Raw genomic sequence first — 21251 nt, forward strand, 5'->3', positions numbered from 1 at the left:
ACGAGGAAATAACACCGAGATATGCAAAAAATGCCCTGCAGATGTCTCGTATCAGGCAAAGCAATCTCTTGACGGGATTGCTGATAGTAAGGCCAAAGAGACGAGAATTGGGGTTGAACTAGGTTCTAGTTCTACAGATCCCAAGAAGAACCATCTGGGTGAGGAAGATGGCGAAGATGGGAGTTTCAGGGAATGTGGGTCAACACCTAATTCTATAGCACGTGGACCAAACACAACATTAATACTTTCTTCCAATCTCGTATTACACCAGGATCACAAACCACTTTGGAGAGTACGGGATGGAGGAAAACTGTCACTGAACAAGCAAAGAAGGCAATTGGTAATTATTGGTACTCCTCTCACACGGCATTCCATGCTCCCAGAAATCCATATTGGCAACCCATGGTAGATGCTATTGCAGTTGTAGGACCTAGGTTTCAAGCCCCATCTTATGAGTCATTGAGCATTGGTATGCTGAAAGATGCAGTAGAGGATGTTCAAGATGTTAAATAACATCAGTTACGTGGCCTAGAACTGGTTGCAGCATCATGTCAGATGGTTGGACAGATAGAAGGAACCGAACTCTCATTAACTTCATTGTCTTTGGTGAGATTGGCACTATTTTTTAGAAATCTATGGATGCATCTAATATGATGAAATCCACAAATGCATTGTTTGAGAAGTATGATGTGGCAGTTACGGATGTAGGGCCACAAAATGTGGTTCAATTTATCACAGACAATGTTGTAGCTTGTGTTGCTGCAGGGAGACTTCTGACAGATAAATACCCTTCCATGTTTTTTACACCATGTGTAGCACATTGCCTTGATCTAACCCTAGAGGACATTGGAAAAATTGAATGGGTTAAGGCGGCATTTCGGAAGGCTCACAAGGTTACCAAATTTGTTTATAATCACACAAGGGTTTTGGCTATAATGCGCTCTTTCACAAAAGGCAAGTAGCTAGTTTGACCAGGGGTGACAAGATTTGCAACATATTTCCTTGCATTACAAACATTATGTGAACAAAAAGGTAATTTGAGGCGAATGTTTGTTTCAGCTGAGTGGATGGAGTCTGGCTTCACAACTCAAGCAAATGGCATAGCAGTGGCAAAGTATATGTATTCTACCACCTTTTGGAGATCGATTGAACAGATTGCAGAATTTTCAGAGCCTTTAGTAAAAGTCTTGAGACTAGTGGATGGGGAAAAAGCTCCCATGGGATATGTGTATGAGGCCATGGATAGGGCCAAGGAGGTGATAAGGAGTAAGCTGAAAAATAACAGGGATGGGTATATGTCGTTGTGGGACATAATTGATAGGAGATGGGCTGGACAGATGCACACTCCTCTCCATGTTGCGGGATACTTTCTCAATCCTTTGTTATTCTATAAAACTGACTTCATGGAAATTGATGTTGAGATCAAACAAGGCTTCTACAAGTGCATGGAAAAATTAGATGCGGCTACGATAGAGTTGGAAGTGTACAGGCATGTTAAGGGTTTTCTCTCTTCTAGGGCTGCTATACAAAGGAGAAAGACCATTCAACCAGGTAGACTCTATAAACCTTTGACAATCTCTTTATTTTGCCAACATGCTCATTAAGTTTGTTACGATTATAAGATATTCTTAGTCTTAAATTATCATCTCCATATAATGTGTTTTTTAGTTGTATGGTGGGCTTCTTTTGGAGACGAAATACCAAATTTAAGGTGGATGGCAATGCGCATTTTGAGCCAACCATGCAGCTCATCAGCTTGTGAGCGTAATTGGAGTGTTTTTGAACACATCCATTCCAAGAAACGCAACCGCCTATCACAACAACGGCTGAATGAATTGGTATTTGTTCATCACAACCTCCGCTTGAAGATAAGGAAAGCTCAAGGTGAGAATATTAATATATAGTTGCGGTTTTTTAAATTGTATTCACTATTCATTGTGTTTTTCACTTGTAAGGCAAACGCTAATTTCTACATGGGCAAAATCAAGAACTATTGAGGAAGGCTTGCCAATTGACCTCAATGAGATATATCCAGATTGTGAGTTGATTGTTGTTGATGATGTTGATGTTGATGTTGATGATGATGATGATGATGTTGTTGTTGTTGATGATCGTCCGCTTGAGACTGAAGATTTTGATCTCATGAGGCAAGCTAACTTTGATCCTGAATGGGTTGATCGAATTAGGACAGGCTCTCACCCGAGAGCTTCATCATCAGGGCCTTCTACCCTCTAGCATGTCATTGCCTAAATTTGATATTTTGAAATTTTGTACTTAGTTTACAGGTTGACTTTGTTCAAAGTCAAACTATATTGTAATTGACATTTTAACATCTATCACCATCTAGATATTATTTATGGTGTAGTATATTTTGTGCAATGTAATCAGTGATATGAATATAAACAACAAAAATCTATTTACTGCAATTCATGTGTTCAAGTGTTTATTTTATTTGCCTACAATATCTCTATGCTATGGAAATGCCCTAAAATATCAAAAAAAAAAAAGTTTTTGATTGTTTTTCTGCAGTTTTTTACTTTTTTTTGTAAATCTGATTTTTTCCGGAGTTTTTGAAAAAATCTTATACTTTTGTTTTGCCGATTAAATCCCCAAACGATTATTGCTTCCTTGGTTTGAACTGCTAAGTAAGAAATTTGGGTTAATGGTGAACAGCTTCCTCGTGAAGAGGGAGTGTTAAATTTTTGTCCTATCACCAGTGTTGTTGCGCAAGTGCAGAAACAGAATGTGAATGTGCAAAGCCATTTTTTCCTGATATTTGGCACTAAATATTAGAAGTCAAAGCCACTATTGTTAGCGACGTTTTACTTTATTTTATGCAAATTGGTATTCTGCTTTATTCATTTTCTACTTAGTCTAGACAGTTGACTTATTTTTCTAAGTGTTTTTGTGATTAAAAACAATCTAAAATTAGGGTTGTGTTGATGTGTATTTTGTACATGACCAAACACAGAATAAAATACCCAGAGGTATCTTATCCTCTCTTGAATAAAGTCTTTGAATGCTGAAGATGTCGCAAAAAGGATCAATCGGGATGACTTCAAGGTTCTGCTTTGTAGGATCTCTACTTGTGGATAAGCACCAGTGGTCGTTGTGTTTACTGTTTCTTCAAGGGGCCTTACGTACTTTTAGAGAAAGCTTGTCCGTGCTACTTCCTTTCAAATGAGGGAACAGGATTTTCCTAATGCTGACAGATTTTCAAAAATATCAAAAGATAAGGGTTTCAAGGAAGAGATACTTAAACTAATCCTAAGAATGACTCAATGAAGGCCAGACTTGATAAGATTCTACCAATTTCAGTATCGCCAAGAGATTACAACTCTACTGGAATTGATGCGATCTTCTAAGGGGATTCAATAACTTTCAAATCATCAAGGATATAGATACTATCAAGGAGATACATATCAATACTTCTAATGATGATTGAATTCTTAATCAATCTCAATGTTTCCAGTTGACCACACAAGGTGTTCTTACAATCAGTAAGAAGCTAGTGGTTTGGAATGTGAATCTTATCAAAGATCAAGCACAACAATTCGTCCTTCAAACTTAAAATTTAAATGCTATTTCAATTGAAAGTGATTCAAGAAGATAAAAATTCATGAAGATAGCCACAAGTATTGCAATAAAATACCATAACTTCAATATTTTATTGATCTCATAACCAAATGGACAACAATTGTTCAAATTTCTCTCTTCACTACTCAATTTTGCTACAACAATAACTTATTTCTCTCCAACTTTTTAACTTTCTTCACTCTAAACTCTCTAACTCTTTAAAATGAAATGAGTGAGGGCTTATATAGCATCCTCAAATACAATGATTGGCCTGGATCAAAAGAAGATCAACGGCTGAGATTTTGACACCTAAACCCTAATTAGGGTTTGTTACAAAAAAGTCCCCATTTAGATAAACATTATTAATCCATAGCCAATAAAAAATTGGCACAAATACCGAGGAGACATAGACCAATAGGAATTAAGTTGCCACATCATCCTATAACAACTTTTCATCTAGAACTTTGTTCCCTTTCCTATGCTCTTTCTTAGCATATTCAATGAATCTGGACACAATTCCCTCAATCTCAGCAATGGGAATCTCAGGAAGATTCTTCATTCATTCTTCCAAGTGAAGGACTTGATCAAAAGCAGTGAGAAGAGTTGTCTCCCATCCAGGTTCAAGTTCTTTGGTCTTCTCAATCAGGAACATAGTAGTATACGTTTGATCTCGTTGCCTTTTTGTGATGATGTTCTCTTCCTTGCAAAAGATGACCTTGATTCTATCCTCCAACTCTTGTATGTCCACATCTGTCTCGATCTCAATCCGCCTGTCAAGGATGGTACACAACACCTCAAACACCTTGTCTTGAATTGGATGGATGATGCCTTCAACTCGGCTACATCTGGTGTTAACGTCTTCAAAAAGGACTTCTTTCATCTGAAGCAAAGCTGACCACTATAGGAGGCTATGGGTTCCTCCATCCATTATCTTTTCTTGCGTCAGAATCCGTCTTGGTGTTTCTCTTATCACTTGTAAGATCGGGATGATAACATTTCTAGTGTGGGTGAATGCAGCTACAGTTATCATTAGATTATGGATAATCTCAAGGACCTGGATAGCTCGATGAACTGTCTTCATCATTCTTGTTGCAAATTCAACAGCTACCTTGTGAGATTCATCAATCCAAGAACTCATGAGTTGAACTAGGTTCTTCGCCCTTTTTGCCTCACTTATTGATTCAAGAGGAAGTGCATGTAAAGGAGATATTGTTGGATCCTGTCGTCTCAAAGGCTAGTTAAGATGGCTAAAATAATTCCTCCAAGCACTGACCTCCTTTTCAAGCTTCTTATTCTTTTCCACTTCCTCTTTGAGTTTGTCTTTGAGTGTTTTCAATGAATCAATTGCTTCTTCCATAGCCTGCTCGGTGGTAAGTGGACCAAGATCAAATGTTTCTAGATCGTATTCTTCCGCTAGAATCTCATCCTCATATTTGTCCGCCACTGGTGTAGCTATTTGCACTTTTTTGGATCCTATCTCATCTCTAATTACCTTTGACATCTTTGTGGCCTTCTTCTTCTCTATTATTTCATGAGAATTTCCTATAAGGCTTTCCAAGTCAAATACATCTTCTTCCTCTTCAACCACAACTACCCTCGTCAGCCTCCCTTTCAGCCAATCAAGAATGGCAAATCTTGTTTCCCTCACTTGTATTTCTTTAGGTAGAGGTATATCTTCTCGGAAAGGAGATGCTGCTTCATCATCATTCTTTTCTTCATGTTGCTCATTAGCACCAACTTGGGGAGATTGACTTGATGAATGCTGAGGTGTCTGTCCTTTCCCTTGTTTATCATTCTGTACCATGGATTCCATAGACTCGTCAATTTCATATACTTTCTGCCTCTGATCTTCCCCTTGACTTGCTTCCTTTTCATGCCTAGAAGATGTGCTTGGTGGGCAATCAAGATTCGGTTTTTGCTTCTTCTTGGAAGGTTCTCTCTTCTGAGGTCCTTCTTTCCTCTTTGAGCCTTTGGAATGAGAAGTATTCTCACTCATACTTGTCTCTCCTTCTTTTGGTCTTGCTTCCAAGGTGAATGTCATAGATACATTCTGCTCCTTCAACTTTTGATGTTGTACATCCACCCATCTGCGAGTGCAAGATAAAACGGGGGCCATCAAAGCTCTCAAGTCTAAAACCTCGGGCTCATTCCAATCTACCTTCACTTCTTTGTCTTCCTTCTCATAGGATGACTGGAGGTATCTACCATTATCCTGGGCTTGATCGGCTACTCTATAAATTTTGCATTTCCTGATGAGATCCAAGGGCAACCTGGTATGCATCTTTCTTTTGACCTCGACATCATCTTGGACATTCATCCAAAAGTCCTCCACCTGAGACTCATGCCTGTATTTCTTCCCAACTGTTTCTTCTATATGACCATGGGGATCAAAATTCTCTCTTGGGGCAAAAGATGTGAATGAGTATAGAGATAATTCCTTCTCTGCATCTTCCGCGGCTTGAGTATTAGGACACACTTCAACTGAGTTCCCTAGTATGATGGGTATGGGAATTCCATTTCCATGCTTGTGTCTGGATGCCTTCGCATAGGCTGCCAACTGTCTAGTCACCTCAAGTAGTATTATCCTATCAGTAGGATATCTTGGCAACATGTAGGGAGGTGAAGGACACCCATGAACTCTGATGTATGTGAATTTTGGAAACTGAATGAACCATGCACCATGCTTCTTCACGAGCTCTTGTGCGTCCAGAGACAGTCGATTGTGAATCCCACCTTGCAATATCCTGGTAATATTCATCGTGAAGGTGTCATTGACTAGCTTGTAGTCACTTCTGGACGGATGATGTAGTTGAACATAAGAATCACAAACTCTTATTTCTCCAGGTCCTCTTCCAACAACTCCCCTATGAGGTAGTCCTGCATACTCAAAACCTCTGATCAAGGCGTATACAACATATGAACTCATGTGGAATGACTTGGTAGGTCTTAGTCTTCTCAACTGTACGTCCAGACTGTTACTAATGATTCTGGCCCAATTGAGCATTCCCTTTCCTTGGACGATCAACTGTATGAAGAAGAACATCCATTTATCAAAGAAGAAAGCTTGAGAAGCACCTGTGACCCGATTGAGCAAGGTTATCAAATCCTTGAACTCTTCTTAGAAGTCGATTCTGTGCGGTGCATTGGGAATCTTGTTCAGGCGAGGTCTGCTCTTGAGTAACCAATTCTTGTTGATGTAGTTCAAGCAGGAATCGGGATCATCCTCATAGATCGACCTAGCTCCTTCTAGACTTTTGCAGACCATGTCTCTATGTTCCAGGAGATGAAAAATCTCACTTATAGCTTCCTCCGAAAGATAGGCTAAGATAGTTCCATCATCGGCCACGATCGTCCTTGAGTGTGAATCATAGTGTCGGGCGCACTCAATCATCAACTCATGACACTTGACTACAGGAGGGAAACCTGCAGCTTTGATGATGCCACTCTCAATTATCTTCTTTGCAACAAGTGATGGCTTTCCGATGTAGGGGGCCTCTCGAAACTTCCTCACATTGAAGTTTCGTAGGTTGGTGTCAATATTACTCCACTTGGACACGATCCTGGTCTCCAATTCGTCATTCCTCTGATCTTCTTTGATGAGAGCCTGCCGAGTAGTAGATCCTCCGGCTTTGGGGGTCATCATTTGGTGCCTACACAAAAGATTAAAGTTAGGCTTTGAGCATAATATCTTAAGGTATAAGATCTAAGACCTTTCAAGGGAATAATTTAGATATTAATTTGAAAATGACATGATAAATCCAAGAATTATGAATTTTCAAATTAATTATGAATGGAAATCAGATTTTACAAGACTTAGATTTTTAAAGATTGCTATGGAAATCAAAATAAACCTTGAATAAAAACTTCAAAAATCTGATTCTTCATACCTCCTCTTTGAATGCTTAACTATCAACCTTGGAAAATGAATAAAAGGAGATCAGAATTTGCTGGATAAGGATTGAATTTCTGGTCTTCCTTTGTATGAACTATGCTTCAATCAGCCTTCAAAAAACTTCGCCTTCCACTCACCTCCAAACACTTAGCAAATTCTGGAAATTATCCTCCAACTTAGCAAGAAATTCACCTCCAAATCAGGTAGAATTCACTCCTCTAATCTGCTCTTCAAATTCGCATGAGAAGAATTGAATGAATGATTTACATTTGCTACAATACATCTCCCTTATATAGGGCGCTCACCCTAATTCTCCATGAGGCCGACTTAGCAAATTAGCAATAAAATAAATCAAAATCCCTTTCAAAGGATGGCCGACTTGCTTAAAAAAAACAAAATAATAGGCTTGAGCACTCACCTTAATTTTTTAAATTTTAAAATTAATTTCAAGGCTTGAAAGGTGAATTTTTATTTATTTTAAGGCTTAAAAAATTAATTAATTAAATTGCAAATGCCTTAATTCATGCGAACTTGATTTAGCTTCCCAAATGTCTTGAAATTGGCGAATTTAATAAAAATTATGGGCTAGCTTAGGACTGTCAAGGTTTGATCAAGGCTTAATAAAGCTTCTTTCCTCCTTAGGCATCAAAATATCCAAAGTGATGGTTTGAACCCCTTATCTCGACTTGCTCACTTCATAAATCAAAATCTTCACAACCTAGATTTGCAAATTCCGATGTCCTTGTCTTCACAATCTTGTAGCTTGCTTTGACTCAATCTAACAAGGTTGAATGATAGGCTTTTTGATGATTTCGCCCTGGACCCTTTGGAAGGGTCAGGAGCGATTTTTCTAATTAGGACTTGAGTACCTTGTTTTCTTGACTCCAAAATCTTCCAGAAGGCAAGCTCATGTTTGTTTTGACCTAATCAAAGTCTTGCATTTCAAATTTTAGCATTTCACATGAGTAAATTAGGTGAAAAATGTGAATTTCGCCCTGGATCCTTTGGAAGGGTCAGGAGCGATTTTCTCTTTTGAGGTCAAAATTCACCTTAGTTTGATCATTGACCTCCTCCAAGACAATTTCCAGGATCTATTCATCTCACCTACTCAGTTGACTCATCAATATTTTGAAGGAAATACCACCCTTTTGGGAATTTCGCTCTGGACCCTTTGGAAGGGTCAAGAGCGAAATTCTCTCTTGAGCTCAAAAATTCACATTTTTTGGAGGTCCAAATCTTTCCAAGGCATTCTAAATGGCTTCTTTCACTGTAGTCCAGGCCTAGCTTTACTTAAATTTTGGAGGAAAAGGTGACTTTAGGGTTTTTCGCCCTGGACCCTTTGGAAGGGTCAGGAGCGATTTTCTTTGCTTGGGCTTACTCCTCCATCATTTTATCTTGAATCCACCACTCAAGGCTAGGAAATAGTCCTCTTCTTTCACCCAATCCAAGTTTGATTTGTTTTTGCAAGGCAAAATAGGGGATTTTATGATTTTCGCTCTGGACCCTTTGGAAGGGTCAGGAGCGAAAATCTTACTCTGACCCAAAGGGTCCAGAGCGAAAATCTTACTCTGACCTAGAATCATCACTTTTGGAAGCCAACATCAACTCAAAGGTGGTCTCAAGGGCAATTTCTACCTTGGTCTAGTCTTGTCTTAGCATAAACTTGAAAGGAACACATAGGTTTTAGGATTTTCGCTCTGGACCCTTTGGAAGGGTCAGGAGCGAAAATCTCGTTTTAGGGCAATTTTCCCATCCTTTCATCTTCAAATCACCTCCAATGCATAGAACATCTTGCCTCACTCCTCTCCAAGTCATGAAAACCAAAATCTTGTCTTAAATTGCAAGGAAAAAAGGAGAATTTTGTTTCTGCTACCTATTTGTTAATCTGATCACTAAAAACTAACAATCAGTGCAGGGCATGATGAGGTGTCTTTCAAATGATAAAGTTAATTTATTTTCAAACACCGGTGCCAGCTATCATATTCTTAGACAGATAAAACTCAACATGTGATAAGTGAATGACTTACATAATCATGTCCTACCTCAAATTCAATGTGCAACCTTTTTGCTGAGCAACATTTCAGAAGAAAAAAACATGTAGATCAACCCCAAAACCTTGTTGGACAATACTTTAAAATGAATATCCAAGCAAATTGACTCTTTATATATTAGTTATTACTATTCAAGCGAATTGACTCTAATCTAGGCTACTCACCAGAAGCAGTCCACATTAAGAGATGTTTAAAGTATAGACCTAATAATTAGAAAGTAGAAACTTACATTGATTGGTATAGAAGAAACTGTAGTTGAAGTAACATCCGGCCTTATGTAAGCTATATTCTCTAGCTCCTTTTTTCCATCCAAGTTTGTATCCAGACTGTTTCTATCCTCCCTTTTCTCTGCACCTGTTTTCTTTTGTTTAGGTGAGCCTGCACTAGGCAAAGATCCATCACCAGGAAATGAAATACCCCTGGACAAACTGGAATTTGCTTTTCTGTCAACATACGCCATGTACTTCTTTGGTAGCCCCATTGGCATTGTTGTTGATATTTCACTATTAGACTGTCCTGTTGTGTGTTTTGATATTAAGGAAGAAGAAACTCCACTAATTGTGAGTGAAGGCAGAGTTTCAGAACTTGCAACATTCTCCGTGTTTGTCAACACTGTTCCTGTGGTTTGCGAACTAATTAAATGCACATTTGTTGATAAATCTGCTATACCAGAGATGGTAGACGGCAATCTATCCTGTGAGACAGACGAGACTGTGCTAGATAAAATAGGACCAGAATCCAGAGGCGAAGAAGAGGAAAATCTTGATATATTATGAACAGAGTGTTGACGAATGCTAAACTTTTCCATTTGTAGATCTCCGCCCCAGGCTTCTGGAGGTGTCACAGATGGAGATCTATCACTCTTCAAAGATATCCCAGGCGGAGGAGTAGCTAGCTTTGGTGATGAATTCCTCATTTGGGAATCTTCCTGCATGCCATAAGCACATCAGCCTTGAATCCCAAACAAATGTACCTTGTACTAACAATCCAGGCGACAATGAAAAGATAAAACCAATATATCTTAAGAATGAATATTATCACACTCTTCTTTAGTTTTAACAATTACACAAACAATACAGATTTTCATTACCAATTCAGCAAATTCCTTTAGATTATGTAACTCCAGTCAAAAATCCTCACTACGACAAATCATCCCACCTCTTCTCCCTATTTAAAAACATCTCAATTCACATCCTACAAAAATTAATTTATTTGTTGTTTTATATGTTCTGCAAAGAGGCAATACTAAGATAATATTTTCAACCTTCCTTCCCATTTTCAAAAGTTCTTCAATATATACTCTGTCTAAATATACTTCTTCGGAGATACGAACAGACATCACCAGTACATCAATATTATTATATAATCATGTTGCACTTTCTGCTCTGTAGGATGGATAAGGATGCAATAACAAACACAAGGCTCAGTGGATAAAAGATATGCTCCACTTTTGAAATTCCCCAACTAAACATGGGATTAAAAAAAATTTAAAAGCCATGTTTGATATGAAATCTGAAATAAGATAAATCAAAAGAGGCAATCCTAAAAATAATATGACATAACAAAAAAACAGTATAGAGGTTATCATACATATCTGGATTCTAAATTCTAAGATTTCAAGCAATAATTTTAAAATTTAAAAAGTACATTATACTGTTGCAAAATAAGTTTTGCTTGAAGATCTGAAAAAATGACAGTTTCTTGTGACCGTGCAGTAAATGAGCATAAAAATTAAGTTATTGAAAGCATGGTCGTGACCACAGCGCACAGCCAACAGTAGACAGAAACAGGAAGCCTTCACTGAAAGAATGCAAATGTTTATCCTCCAACAATAACAAGATTGTATAAAATGAAGCCACAGGTAAACTGTGCTACTTTTCATGTTCTCTCTTTTGTTCTTCCAATCAATTGTTTGTGTCCAAACTCTCAAATCAGATGTTTGCAAAAGGGAGATCATATAAGTATTTGTTTTACATGGCCATTTATTTTTATCAAGAACCCATGGAAAGAATGAGAGAAGAGCTTCAACTGACTTGTACTAGTGTGATGTTGTTCTTCTTAGTCAAACAAGGAACTCACATGTCTACAATCTAAATGCATATTATTTCACCAGAGATAATTTTAGCTATTTTTAATGTATTTATTCTATTAGTTGATTCTCTCTAATACAATTTGAAATGTCTTTTACTCAGAAAATACATAAATATGCCCACCTGTCTTAAGCTTGATTTCCGCTCAAAGGATAGGTAAGATTCAGGGCCCAGTTCTTCAATTGAGGGAAATCTCCTTACAGAACTTGATGGTGATGGGACCCAGGCTGGCTTTCGAGAATTGTCACTGAGAGTGCCTTCTTTCTTCAGATCATCACGATTGTCCCAGAAGCTTCCAACAGAGGGAGTAATTGGTTGAACATCCACCAAAGGGGAAAAGACCTCCATGTCATCCTTAAAATTGAAATTATTACTGGTCTGTAACCGTGAAACTGTCCCATTAGTCCACAAATGATTCCCATCTTGACTCTCCTCTACTGGTGATCGTTTAGCAGGCGATACCACACCTATGGGAGAATTATCTGTTGTGCTGAAAGCAAGACGTCCAGAAGTACGAGCAGGTGCAGCTGACATGGAAGTGGAACCATGGGATGAGTTCGTAGATGCAGGAAGTGGATCTGGCATAAGAATTGAATCTTCCCCTGTTCCTCCTAGAAGAGCAGCCTCAAGTGAGCAGTTTACATCATTCACAAGTATGGGCTTCGACCACTGCCAACATAAGCTAGTAACTGCCTGATCAAGTAATTGGATCCTTAGTAACGAAAGACTGAATAATCAATTCAAATGACAAAATGTAAATGAGATATGAAAGAAAATGTAAATAAAAAAGCTAATACAAAAACTACCAAAATAAGTAAACCACCATAGGAAAAATATAATGTTAAAGTGTTTTTAATTACTTTTATCATTTATTAAAAGTACATATACATGGTATGTTGATATTAGATATATATAATAAGAGACTAACAATACTGAAAAAATTACCTGAATCAGATCATACAACGTAGATTTACCATAAAAAAATGCAATACCAATAAACTGTTTGCAAGGGTCAAAATTTACATGGGATGAATACAGAATAAATTTCATGTATAAAGCATCTAACTCTTTCAGAACATCAAAAGAGTAGAGAGACAAAGATGCACTAAATAGATGCAAAGAGGCAGACAGATTCTGGATAAAATGATACATAACAGAAGATAAATTCATGATAACTTATAACATGTTATCACCCAAACTGCAATTTACCAGCCCAATAGGTGATAAGTAAGCTAATTCATATGGTGAGAGATAGAATAAGGAGGGATAACCAAAAGAATAATTCATAGTATCAAATATTGCCATGTGAACATGCCCAGGAATATATGATTACATAACTAATGAAGTCCAGGTTTGAAAACCCAATTATAGCCTATGAACCAGGCAGCTCTTTCACAAAAATTGTAACACAATTTCAACAAGTACATAAAGACATTTCAGTAACTCAAAATAACAGAACAACACTTCCATCACTATTCTAGAATCAGCTCTCAAGCCCAGGCATTCAGCCTACGACACTTAATTAAAAAAAAAAATCTTTATTAAAACATGACAATTTGCATTCCTAAGCATCCTACAGGTTCAACTCTGTCAAAACCACATTTCTAGATCCAACCAACAGCATCTTTCTTCTCTCTGCTTTTTGTTCCTTCTCCTTCGTAAAACCATTTTATTATTCAATTTCTAGCATGCCGCTCTCCCACTGCTGCATTCCTTTTTAAATAGCATTCTTCGTAAAAGGAAAGGCATCTGAAACTGCCCGGCCTAAAATTAAACCTGATAGCCACCCCACTCACCAAATACAAAAACTTAACTAATAAGAGGTAAATGCAGGGTCAGTTACACTCTGTCAATCAGAAATTAGAGGGAATAAATGATTGCGCCAGCGTAGCAGTCAACTCTACATGGTCAAATAATATGCCCTGAGTACCCAACAGCCAAAAATAGCAAATGGCACTTCCCAGTCACTACAACAGCCTAACAGCCCCAAAGAGAGCTAAAAATAGAATAAATCAGTCAGGCATAGAAGCAAACTGGAATAAAATCCAACCCCGAATCTGCAAACACAAAAAAACGAAAGAAATAAAATAAGGCAAACAAGAGGAAATCATTACCAAAACTCAGCAAACAGCAGGATATAAGGATGATCAGATGCTCCTACATCAATAACCCTTTTAACTCTTTATTGTTCTGGGCCTCTCTCTCTAATTGTTTTGTACACACCATTAATATTATGAATCACAAAACCTGTACTCCTAGAGAGAGATTGTGAGATCTACTATTGGTAATGAGATTCATCAAGGACTGATAAGGCAATATCATTCTATCAAAGATCATAGGACTGTAGGGGTAAATTCACCAGAAAATGACTTGTGGCCTTTGAAGTTTGAGTGATGGGAAAAAAATCCTTCAGAAAAATATTCTAGGAATCAGTAGTTGAAGACCAATTTAGAAGAAAATGTCCATCAAAAAATGCCCCATTTCACAGAAAAGATATCTGAAGTATTTATCCATTGTTAAAATGATACTTGTTGCAATCTGAGGACAAAAATATCATCTGTATGATGTTTAATGAAGTATTATAACTCTACAGCATAATTATTACTATCATTATTAGTTCCTTAATAATATTTGTTACAACACCCCCGGGGTGTAGACCAGTTGGTTCAGCCGTTGAAAGACACGGACAACCGACGCAGGTTCAAACCTTGTCCCGGCCGAAAGAGCCGATTTACCCAGCCACGCCCAGGTGGGGTCTGTGGGTTCAGCGTGCAGCCCAGAGAACTTGTCTCGCCTTGCTTGAACTGACTGGGTAGCTGGGTCGCAAGTAAGTCACGGGGACATCTCTGAGATTTCAAAAACATATATATATATTTTTTACAACTTCCTATCCTGAAACACTTCAAGCCGAAAGCAATGTACGATTTATCATTTACTCTTCCTGTTCACAAGATCAATTATCTTCATGGAAATAATATTCACACATCTTTTGAAGTATAGTCAGGATGCAAAATTTTCATATATTTTTAACTATATTGTTCAACTTCACAAAATTAATTCTTGTAGTATTTCTATTTATGGAGTCAAAATATAAATGATATAAAGAGATCTTTCATATCATTATCCAAACTGGAACTCACGCTGAATCCTATAGGGAGTTGATCATAACTGTACAGTACTTCATGAAAAATCTAACTCCCCATAATTAATAAATACCTCAAGATCATGGTCTAGAACAAACTGAGACATCTCCAGGATATACTGCTTAGCAGAAATGGAGCAGAACTCATTAGAGTTTCTATTTGTTGTCAAGAATTTTCCCGATTAACTCAATGAAGTTCTGGTTCTGTAAAGCCAAATGCTTGTGGATATAGAAGGACTGAGAAAAACAAGAGAAACCAGCATGTACCGAATGAAGTCTCAAACCTAGTATTTTCTGAACAGCAAAAAGAGACAAGGACGCAGCCCCTAAATTTGTTCCTACTTCAAGTTCAAAATTAATAGTACACAAGAAGTTGTGAAACAAAAGTTTCCTTGTGGGATCATTTTTCCTTCAAAGAGAACCAACATTACAGACCAAGTTGTGAAACAGAAGTGTAAACATTGAGCTAAGAAACAAAGTTACAGTGCATAACCCTACAATTAAGAAATCCCCAATCAAAGCCAGAAAATTTTAAACATAATCATCTAGTGATGTGGAAGGGAAAAGGTATTCACCCAGGGACAGGTACGGAGACAGGTACTCGTCTGGCAAGAGAGGACCACTCACCACGAGACAGAACTGCAAAACTATTTTTTGAGAAAACATGGTTGATGGTAAGAAAGGGACCGAGACACTAGTTTTTGAGAAAACACGTTCAGGGCATGATGTTAATCTTTGTACAAAGAAAATCCCTGGCAATGAAATCTACTAGGCACTAGTTGCTCTTGAGGCCTTTGTGAAGTAGAATCAAAGAGACTAGGACGACTGCTACAATTAGATCAATAGCCCAACTTTGCCACAAGGTCCTTCACTACAGCTGGATTGAAATACAAGAAAACAAATCTTATCAATCCTATGCTAAGAATATCTCAACCCAGATATATACACACTTTTGTTCACCTAAAACTAATGCTAATGTCAGCAATGTCAATGTCATTTTTACACCCCATAATAAATCTAGATCTCAGTGAACCTATGTGAGTCCTATCTGATTATGTCCATCTAGTGGACAGAAAAAGTCTAGTCAATTTTTGATACTGCACCAGTATTCTTTTAAATGTGAGGTCCCCCTATAGGCAGTCTATGGTAGAAGCAATTACCATTGCTGGTCCTAGCTTTAATGCCCCTCCATATGAAGCCATCAGGTTTCATATGTTGAAAGACACTGAGATATGTAGATAAAGTTGTTGGTGATCACCACAAAGAACAGATAAAATAGGTCCTACGGTCATTTCTGATGGGTGGAGAGATAAAAGGAGCTAAACATTGATTAACTTACTGATAGCCTCATTCAGATACACAGTCATGCCTTGGACCAAATAAAATCAGCCCACATTCTTGAAGGAATTGTGAACGAGGTTGGGATGCAACAGTGAGATATGTGGATCAAGTTGTTCTTGATCACCACAAAGAATCCATAAAGCAGGTTCTACAATTATGTCTGGTGTGTGGAGAGACTAGAGGAATTAAAAATTGATTAAGGTGTGTGGAGAGACGAGAGGAATAAAAAATTAACTAACTTCCTCGTAGCCTCATTCAGAGACAGTCATGCCTCGGACAAAACAAAATCGATTCAAGTTCTTGAAGAAGGTTAGACTGCAAAATTTAAAGCAATTTATTAAAGGCAATCTTGAAAAATGTTTAGTTGACCCATAAAGGTACATGAAATGATAGCACATCAGCAGGAGGATTTACTTTTAAGTTTTAGGCTCAGAAACACCCCAGAGAAACTAGCTCTATGAAACCATTGGTTATTGGTTCCAACAGGGAGCGATGCCAATCTGATATGAAAGGGCAGTTTCGAAACTATTATGAAACCACCAATCTGATGAAAGGAGCAGTTTTGTTCCAATTCAACGAGTTAAGAGGATGAAAAAACCAGTTCGACTTTGTCTCTTCATTTCCAGGTAAGAAGACTTGTCACTACACAGCACCTATATGAAGTCATGGAGAGAGCAAATTATGAGAACAATCCAATCTTTCATATCCAAGCACAGTACAGAGAAAACAGTGCAGTACAAGGAGGGATTCCCAAGTAGAGTATACAGCTTGTGTGATTGGAAATACTTGATGCCAGAGAGTACTGGAAAGATAGCTAACACAATGAGTGAATTCTTCATACTAGTAATTGTTTGTAATGTACAATTGCTGCTTCCTACCGGTTTCCCTTGCCTTAAGGTTTTCAAGATAAATTTGAGTCTCATTGATGTGATTTGCTTTTGTTTGTACTTGTTTATGAAGCATATATCATCCTTCCACACTTTGAATGCACACTCTAACACTAACTTAAAGGAATTCCTTTACCATTTGGACGATATCTCAATTGATATAACACAGGTGATTAGTTTTGACTGTTGATTTCTCAAGCATGATATTGTAGAAAATTATGGATCAATGGTTGCCAACAAACTTTTGAATCTTTGATGGAGACATTCACCAGCTTATTTTGGAGCTTATTTGTCGCACATTGCATGTACTTAATCCAAGACAATATTAGCAAACTTGCATGGGTTAACTATGTTGTAAAGAAGGGAAACAAAATATATTTAAATCACAGTAGGATTCTGAATATAATAAGGACTTTTACAAAGGGAAAGGCACTTGTTTGCCAAAGTGTCACTGAATTTTCCAACCATTTTTTCTCGGGCTGCAGAACATTTGTTCACAATGAACCTGAAAGAGTTCATTTCTTCTAAACATATAATATTTGTTTTGCCAATTATGGATGTCATGAATGCTTCATGTCTTGTTTTTTTATGACCTTTTAGAAAAGTGTAAAAGAGCTTGTGAATTTCAAAGACAATTGTGCAAGCGTTGATGATGCTTAATGAAAAAACCAGTGTTCCATAGCCATTGGGGACGGGGAGACGGGGGGACGGGGGGGCGGGCTTTAGGGACAGGGGGGCAAAGGGAAAAAGTTTGGGGAACGAGTTTCAGGGACCTGGGGGACTTGGGCCTAGCGGGGGGAAACGCGTTTCCGTGGAACACTGGGAAAAACTACCCATTGATTTTCTTTTGGAGGTAATGGATGGTATGAAGGAAACAATCAAGTCCACATATAGGCATGATGAGGATAAACACATGCCATTGTGGGCCAAAAATGAAAAAAGATTATTTGCAACTTGCAAGTATAGAAAACCTACATAGTTCTTACCTTCCCACTAAAAGTTATTTAGCAATTACAATTCAGCAAGAAAATTAAGTTTTTCTCTGCCCAAGTGCCACTGAAGCAACAAAAGAATATATGTTGGGAATGAATTTTGAATTAGCATTTTCTTTTTTCTTTTAGTTCTAATTTTAATTAAATTTCTAAAATTAAAAATTAAACCAACATTGTAGTGTTAAACATGTGTTGTATACTTTGCATGTTTTACACCCTATATAGATTGTACAACCAACCACAACTAGTGGGGTTGGTCTAGGCCATTACCTCAATTGGGAATATCGGGGACTAGGGCTCTTCATGAAGGTGTTGAGGCAGGAACCCCTCAAAAAAGTTTTTATGTAGCTTATAGGTGGTTTTGCGACATATGGTTTTACATTCATTATATTGTGATACTACTTAGTACTTTCCCATACAAATGTGCCTATAAATACTTGCACATGAATTAGAGTTATAACCACAAGTGTTAAATATCTTATTGCATTGTGAACAATTGAATTTATACAATAAGTGGGTCTTATTTTCGGTAGATTTTTTTCTTGAAAAGCCCAAGCTAATTTCTCTTGTTATATTGTGAATGTGATATTATTATAATTCTATTATATTCAAGATTTTGTCAGCATTGCTTATCTTGCAAAGGTTTAACACGTTCAATGTGTTGTATACTTTGTATGTTTTACACCCCATATTCATTGTACACACTACACACCATCACAACTAGTGGGGGTTTGGAGCATCACCTTGGATTGGTGGTATGGGTAGCCAAAGAGACCTCAAGAGGGGTACAAAGGCGGGAACTTCAGAAAATCTTTTGGGGCCCTCATTGATAGTATTTCAGCCCATACTTTTATATCCATTGTATAGGAATACCAATTAGCAATTTTGTATACACAGGGATTAGGATAAGCACAAGTGTGAAATATCTTGTTGTATTTTGAATTGGTTGAATTAATAATTTGAAACAATAAACCGTTTTTGTTGGTTTTTCCCCATTTTAAAATCAATTGGTATACTAAGAGTGTGCCATTCTTTATTTCTATTGCATTTAGGATTTTGTAAATATAGCTTTTCTTTACATGTAGCTTTATCATATTTTTCATTTCAATTGGTTTGTGAGAGTTCTTGGGTTCTATTTGAATATATATACTCCAAGAAGCAAATGAATGATCCAATATTCAATAACAACCTCCTTAAATGTCATTAAGAAATTACTAAGTGAAAAGACTAAAGTTAGAAATCAATCACAAGTTATAAATTATGACGTATTTGAATTATCAGCACTCTAACTTTGAGGTTTATCTTATTGTAATGAAACCATATAATATTGGGTAACCTTAATCAGAATTGGTCAATAAAACTTATTGTAAATTCAGAATGTAGCTCTCTATATAATGAGCCTTGTTTTTAGATGAGGTAAGGGCCATTTAAATGAGACACTGGTAAAATGTCAACAATGCTAAGACCTACAATTTTGTACCCAATAGCCTCATAGTTTAAGGGGTTAATTGTTTACTTCCCCTCATGTCTGTCCCTCTAGGTTCTTCTAAAGAATGTATAACATGGACTGTAACATCACTGTTTCAAAATCTAGATAGCATTCTAGAATTCCGGATTTCATGGGTTACTTGTTTACTTCCCCTCATGTCTGTCCCTCTAGGTTCTTCTAAAGAATCCATAACATGGACTGTAACATCACTGTTTCAAATCTAGATAGCATTCTAGAATTCCGGATTTCATGGGTTACGGCATTGACCCATTTTCTGTTTATCAACATTTTGATCGTAAATTTTATCATTTTCATATTTAATGCAGGTATGTTTTTTTTCTTGTTTACAAACAATATATTTATGAATACTAATAGCTTTTTTATACGTCATCTTTTTGTTGTGTTATTCGTGTTATAAATGTCATGTACATGCAAAACGTATAAAAAATTAAATTACACCATATGAAAGGAAGAAATTAGAAATAAAATGACAGCCTTGTAAGGCATGCACATATCCAGTTGACTACCACATGAAAATTCTAATTTCAAATTAATTATACATAGTTGAGCTAAACAAAGTAATTTAACTACCTATTAAATAAGCTAACGTATTGACATGTGGTGGGTTTTAACTTGCTTGACAACTTGAGACAATAGTTAGTTAAAACTTGATAGTATCAATAGGGGCCCATGCCCATTGTTCATAGGGTAGATCAACTAGTTGTGTAGGGCTAACTTATGGCAGATCAAGTAAAGAACAATAACAAGGTGTCAAAATCTTGCCTGCTCAGGATCTGATCAACTGGTTGCATAGGTGCACCTCATGATATCATAGGTAAACAAATTTAAGATGGTATCAAGCATCTAATATTAAACAGTGGATGCAACTGCATACCAAGGTAATGGAGTAAGTAATGACATACATTTCAATCAGTGTTTCTCCAAATGTCCGATAAGAGGGCACAATGTTTTGATAACAGCAAAAATTTCCCCAAATCTTGGGGACAGCAGGGGGCAGCTATTGAAATAACATGCACAAACTGAAAGCAGCTGAAGTTTTAAAAAGTAAATACAATGTGTAGCATATGCAATGAGAGCCCTCCCCCATTTACATTTTGGGGGGTTTTTAACATTTTTTACCTCGAGTTATACCTTTTTTATTTTTATGTACCAAATGGAGCATGCTCTCAAGTCCTGCTAAAAGGGGGCATCCCTTCTAAGTCCCCAAAGTCCCTGGGATGTACAGAATGTCACCAGGACCCCCGGGAACACATACCCATGTGATTCTAATTTTAATGTATTCACCACACGATAATGGAAGGGCCCAGGTTTGAATGGCATCATTGTCTTGTCCATATATTTAAATCCTTTTTTCTATAAATATATCCACACTATGTTACTGCTAAAACGCTGATATGGCACCATATAGAAGTTGTAACATTACCTATAATTAACTTTAGAATTACAGACAACATCATGAACCATCCAGCTTTGACCGGCTCATACTAAACTTGTGGCACTGAAGAAGTGGATTAAGCTTGAACTAATATAGATTAAAGGACCGAAAGATTAAGCAATGATAGGCATTGAGGACTGTGGCAAATGAAAAAAAGCAAAAACTTGTAGTGTTAATGCTGGAAGATTGCAAACTATGAGCATGGTTATTAAACCACAAAAAGTGAACATGAATTTCAAGGGGACGTGTTGGGGCAATGAAGTATTGATGGTTGGACATTGAAATGAGGTAGAAGGGTAATGGGAAAGGGAAAAGGTTCAAAGTCTATGAAGCAT

The 21251-nt window shown here is 37.2% G+C and overlaps 1 protein-coding gene across 1 annotated transcript in view; it reads right to left on the reverse strand.

The window, feature by feature from the left end:
* The window catches only part of LOC131043459 (protein NEDD1), a 106210-nt gene that overhangs the window by 9443 nt on the left and 75516 nt on the right, over positions 1-21251 (reverse strand). The window contains exons 7-8 of the mRNA XM_057976658.2: positions 11733-12302; positions 9749-10447 (exon numbers count right to left, since the gene is read on the reverse strand). Coding sequence (XP_057832641.2) covers positions 9749-10447; positions 11733-12302 — 1269 coding nt within the window. The remainder of the gene's footprint in view (positions 1-9748; positions 10448-11732; positions 12303-21251) is intronic.

The sequence above is a fragment of the Cryptomeria japonica genome, chromosome 11 (genome assembly GCF_030272615.1).
Source record: "Cryptomeria japonica chromosome 11, Sugi_1.0, whole genome shotgun sequence".
NCBI lineage: Eukaryota > Viridiplantae > Streptophyta > Pinopsida > Cupressales > Cupressaceae > Cryptomeria > Cryptomeria japonica.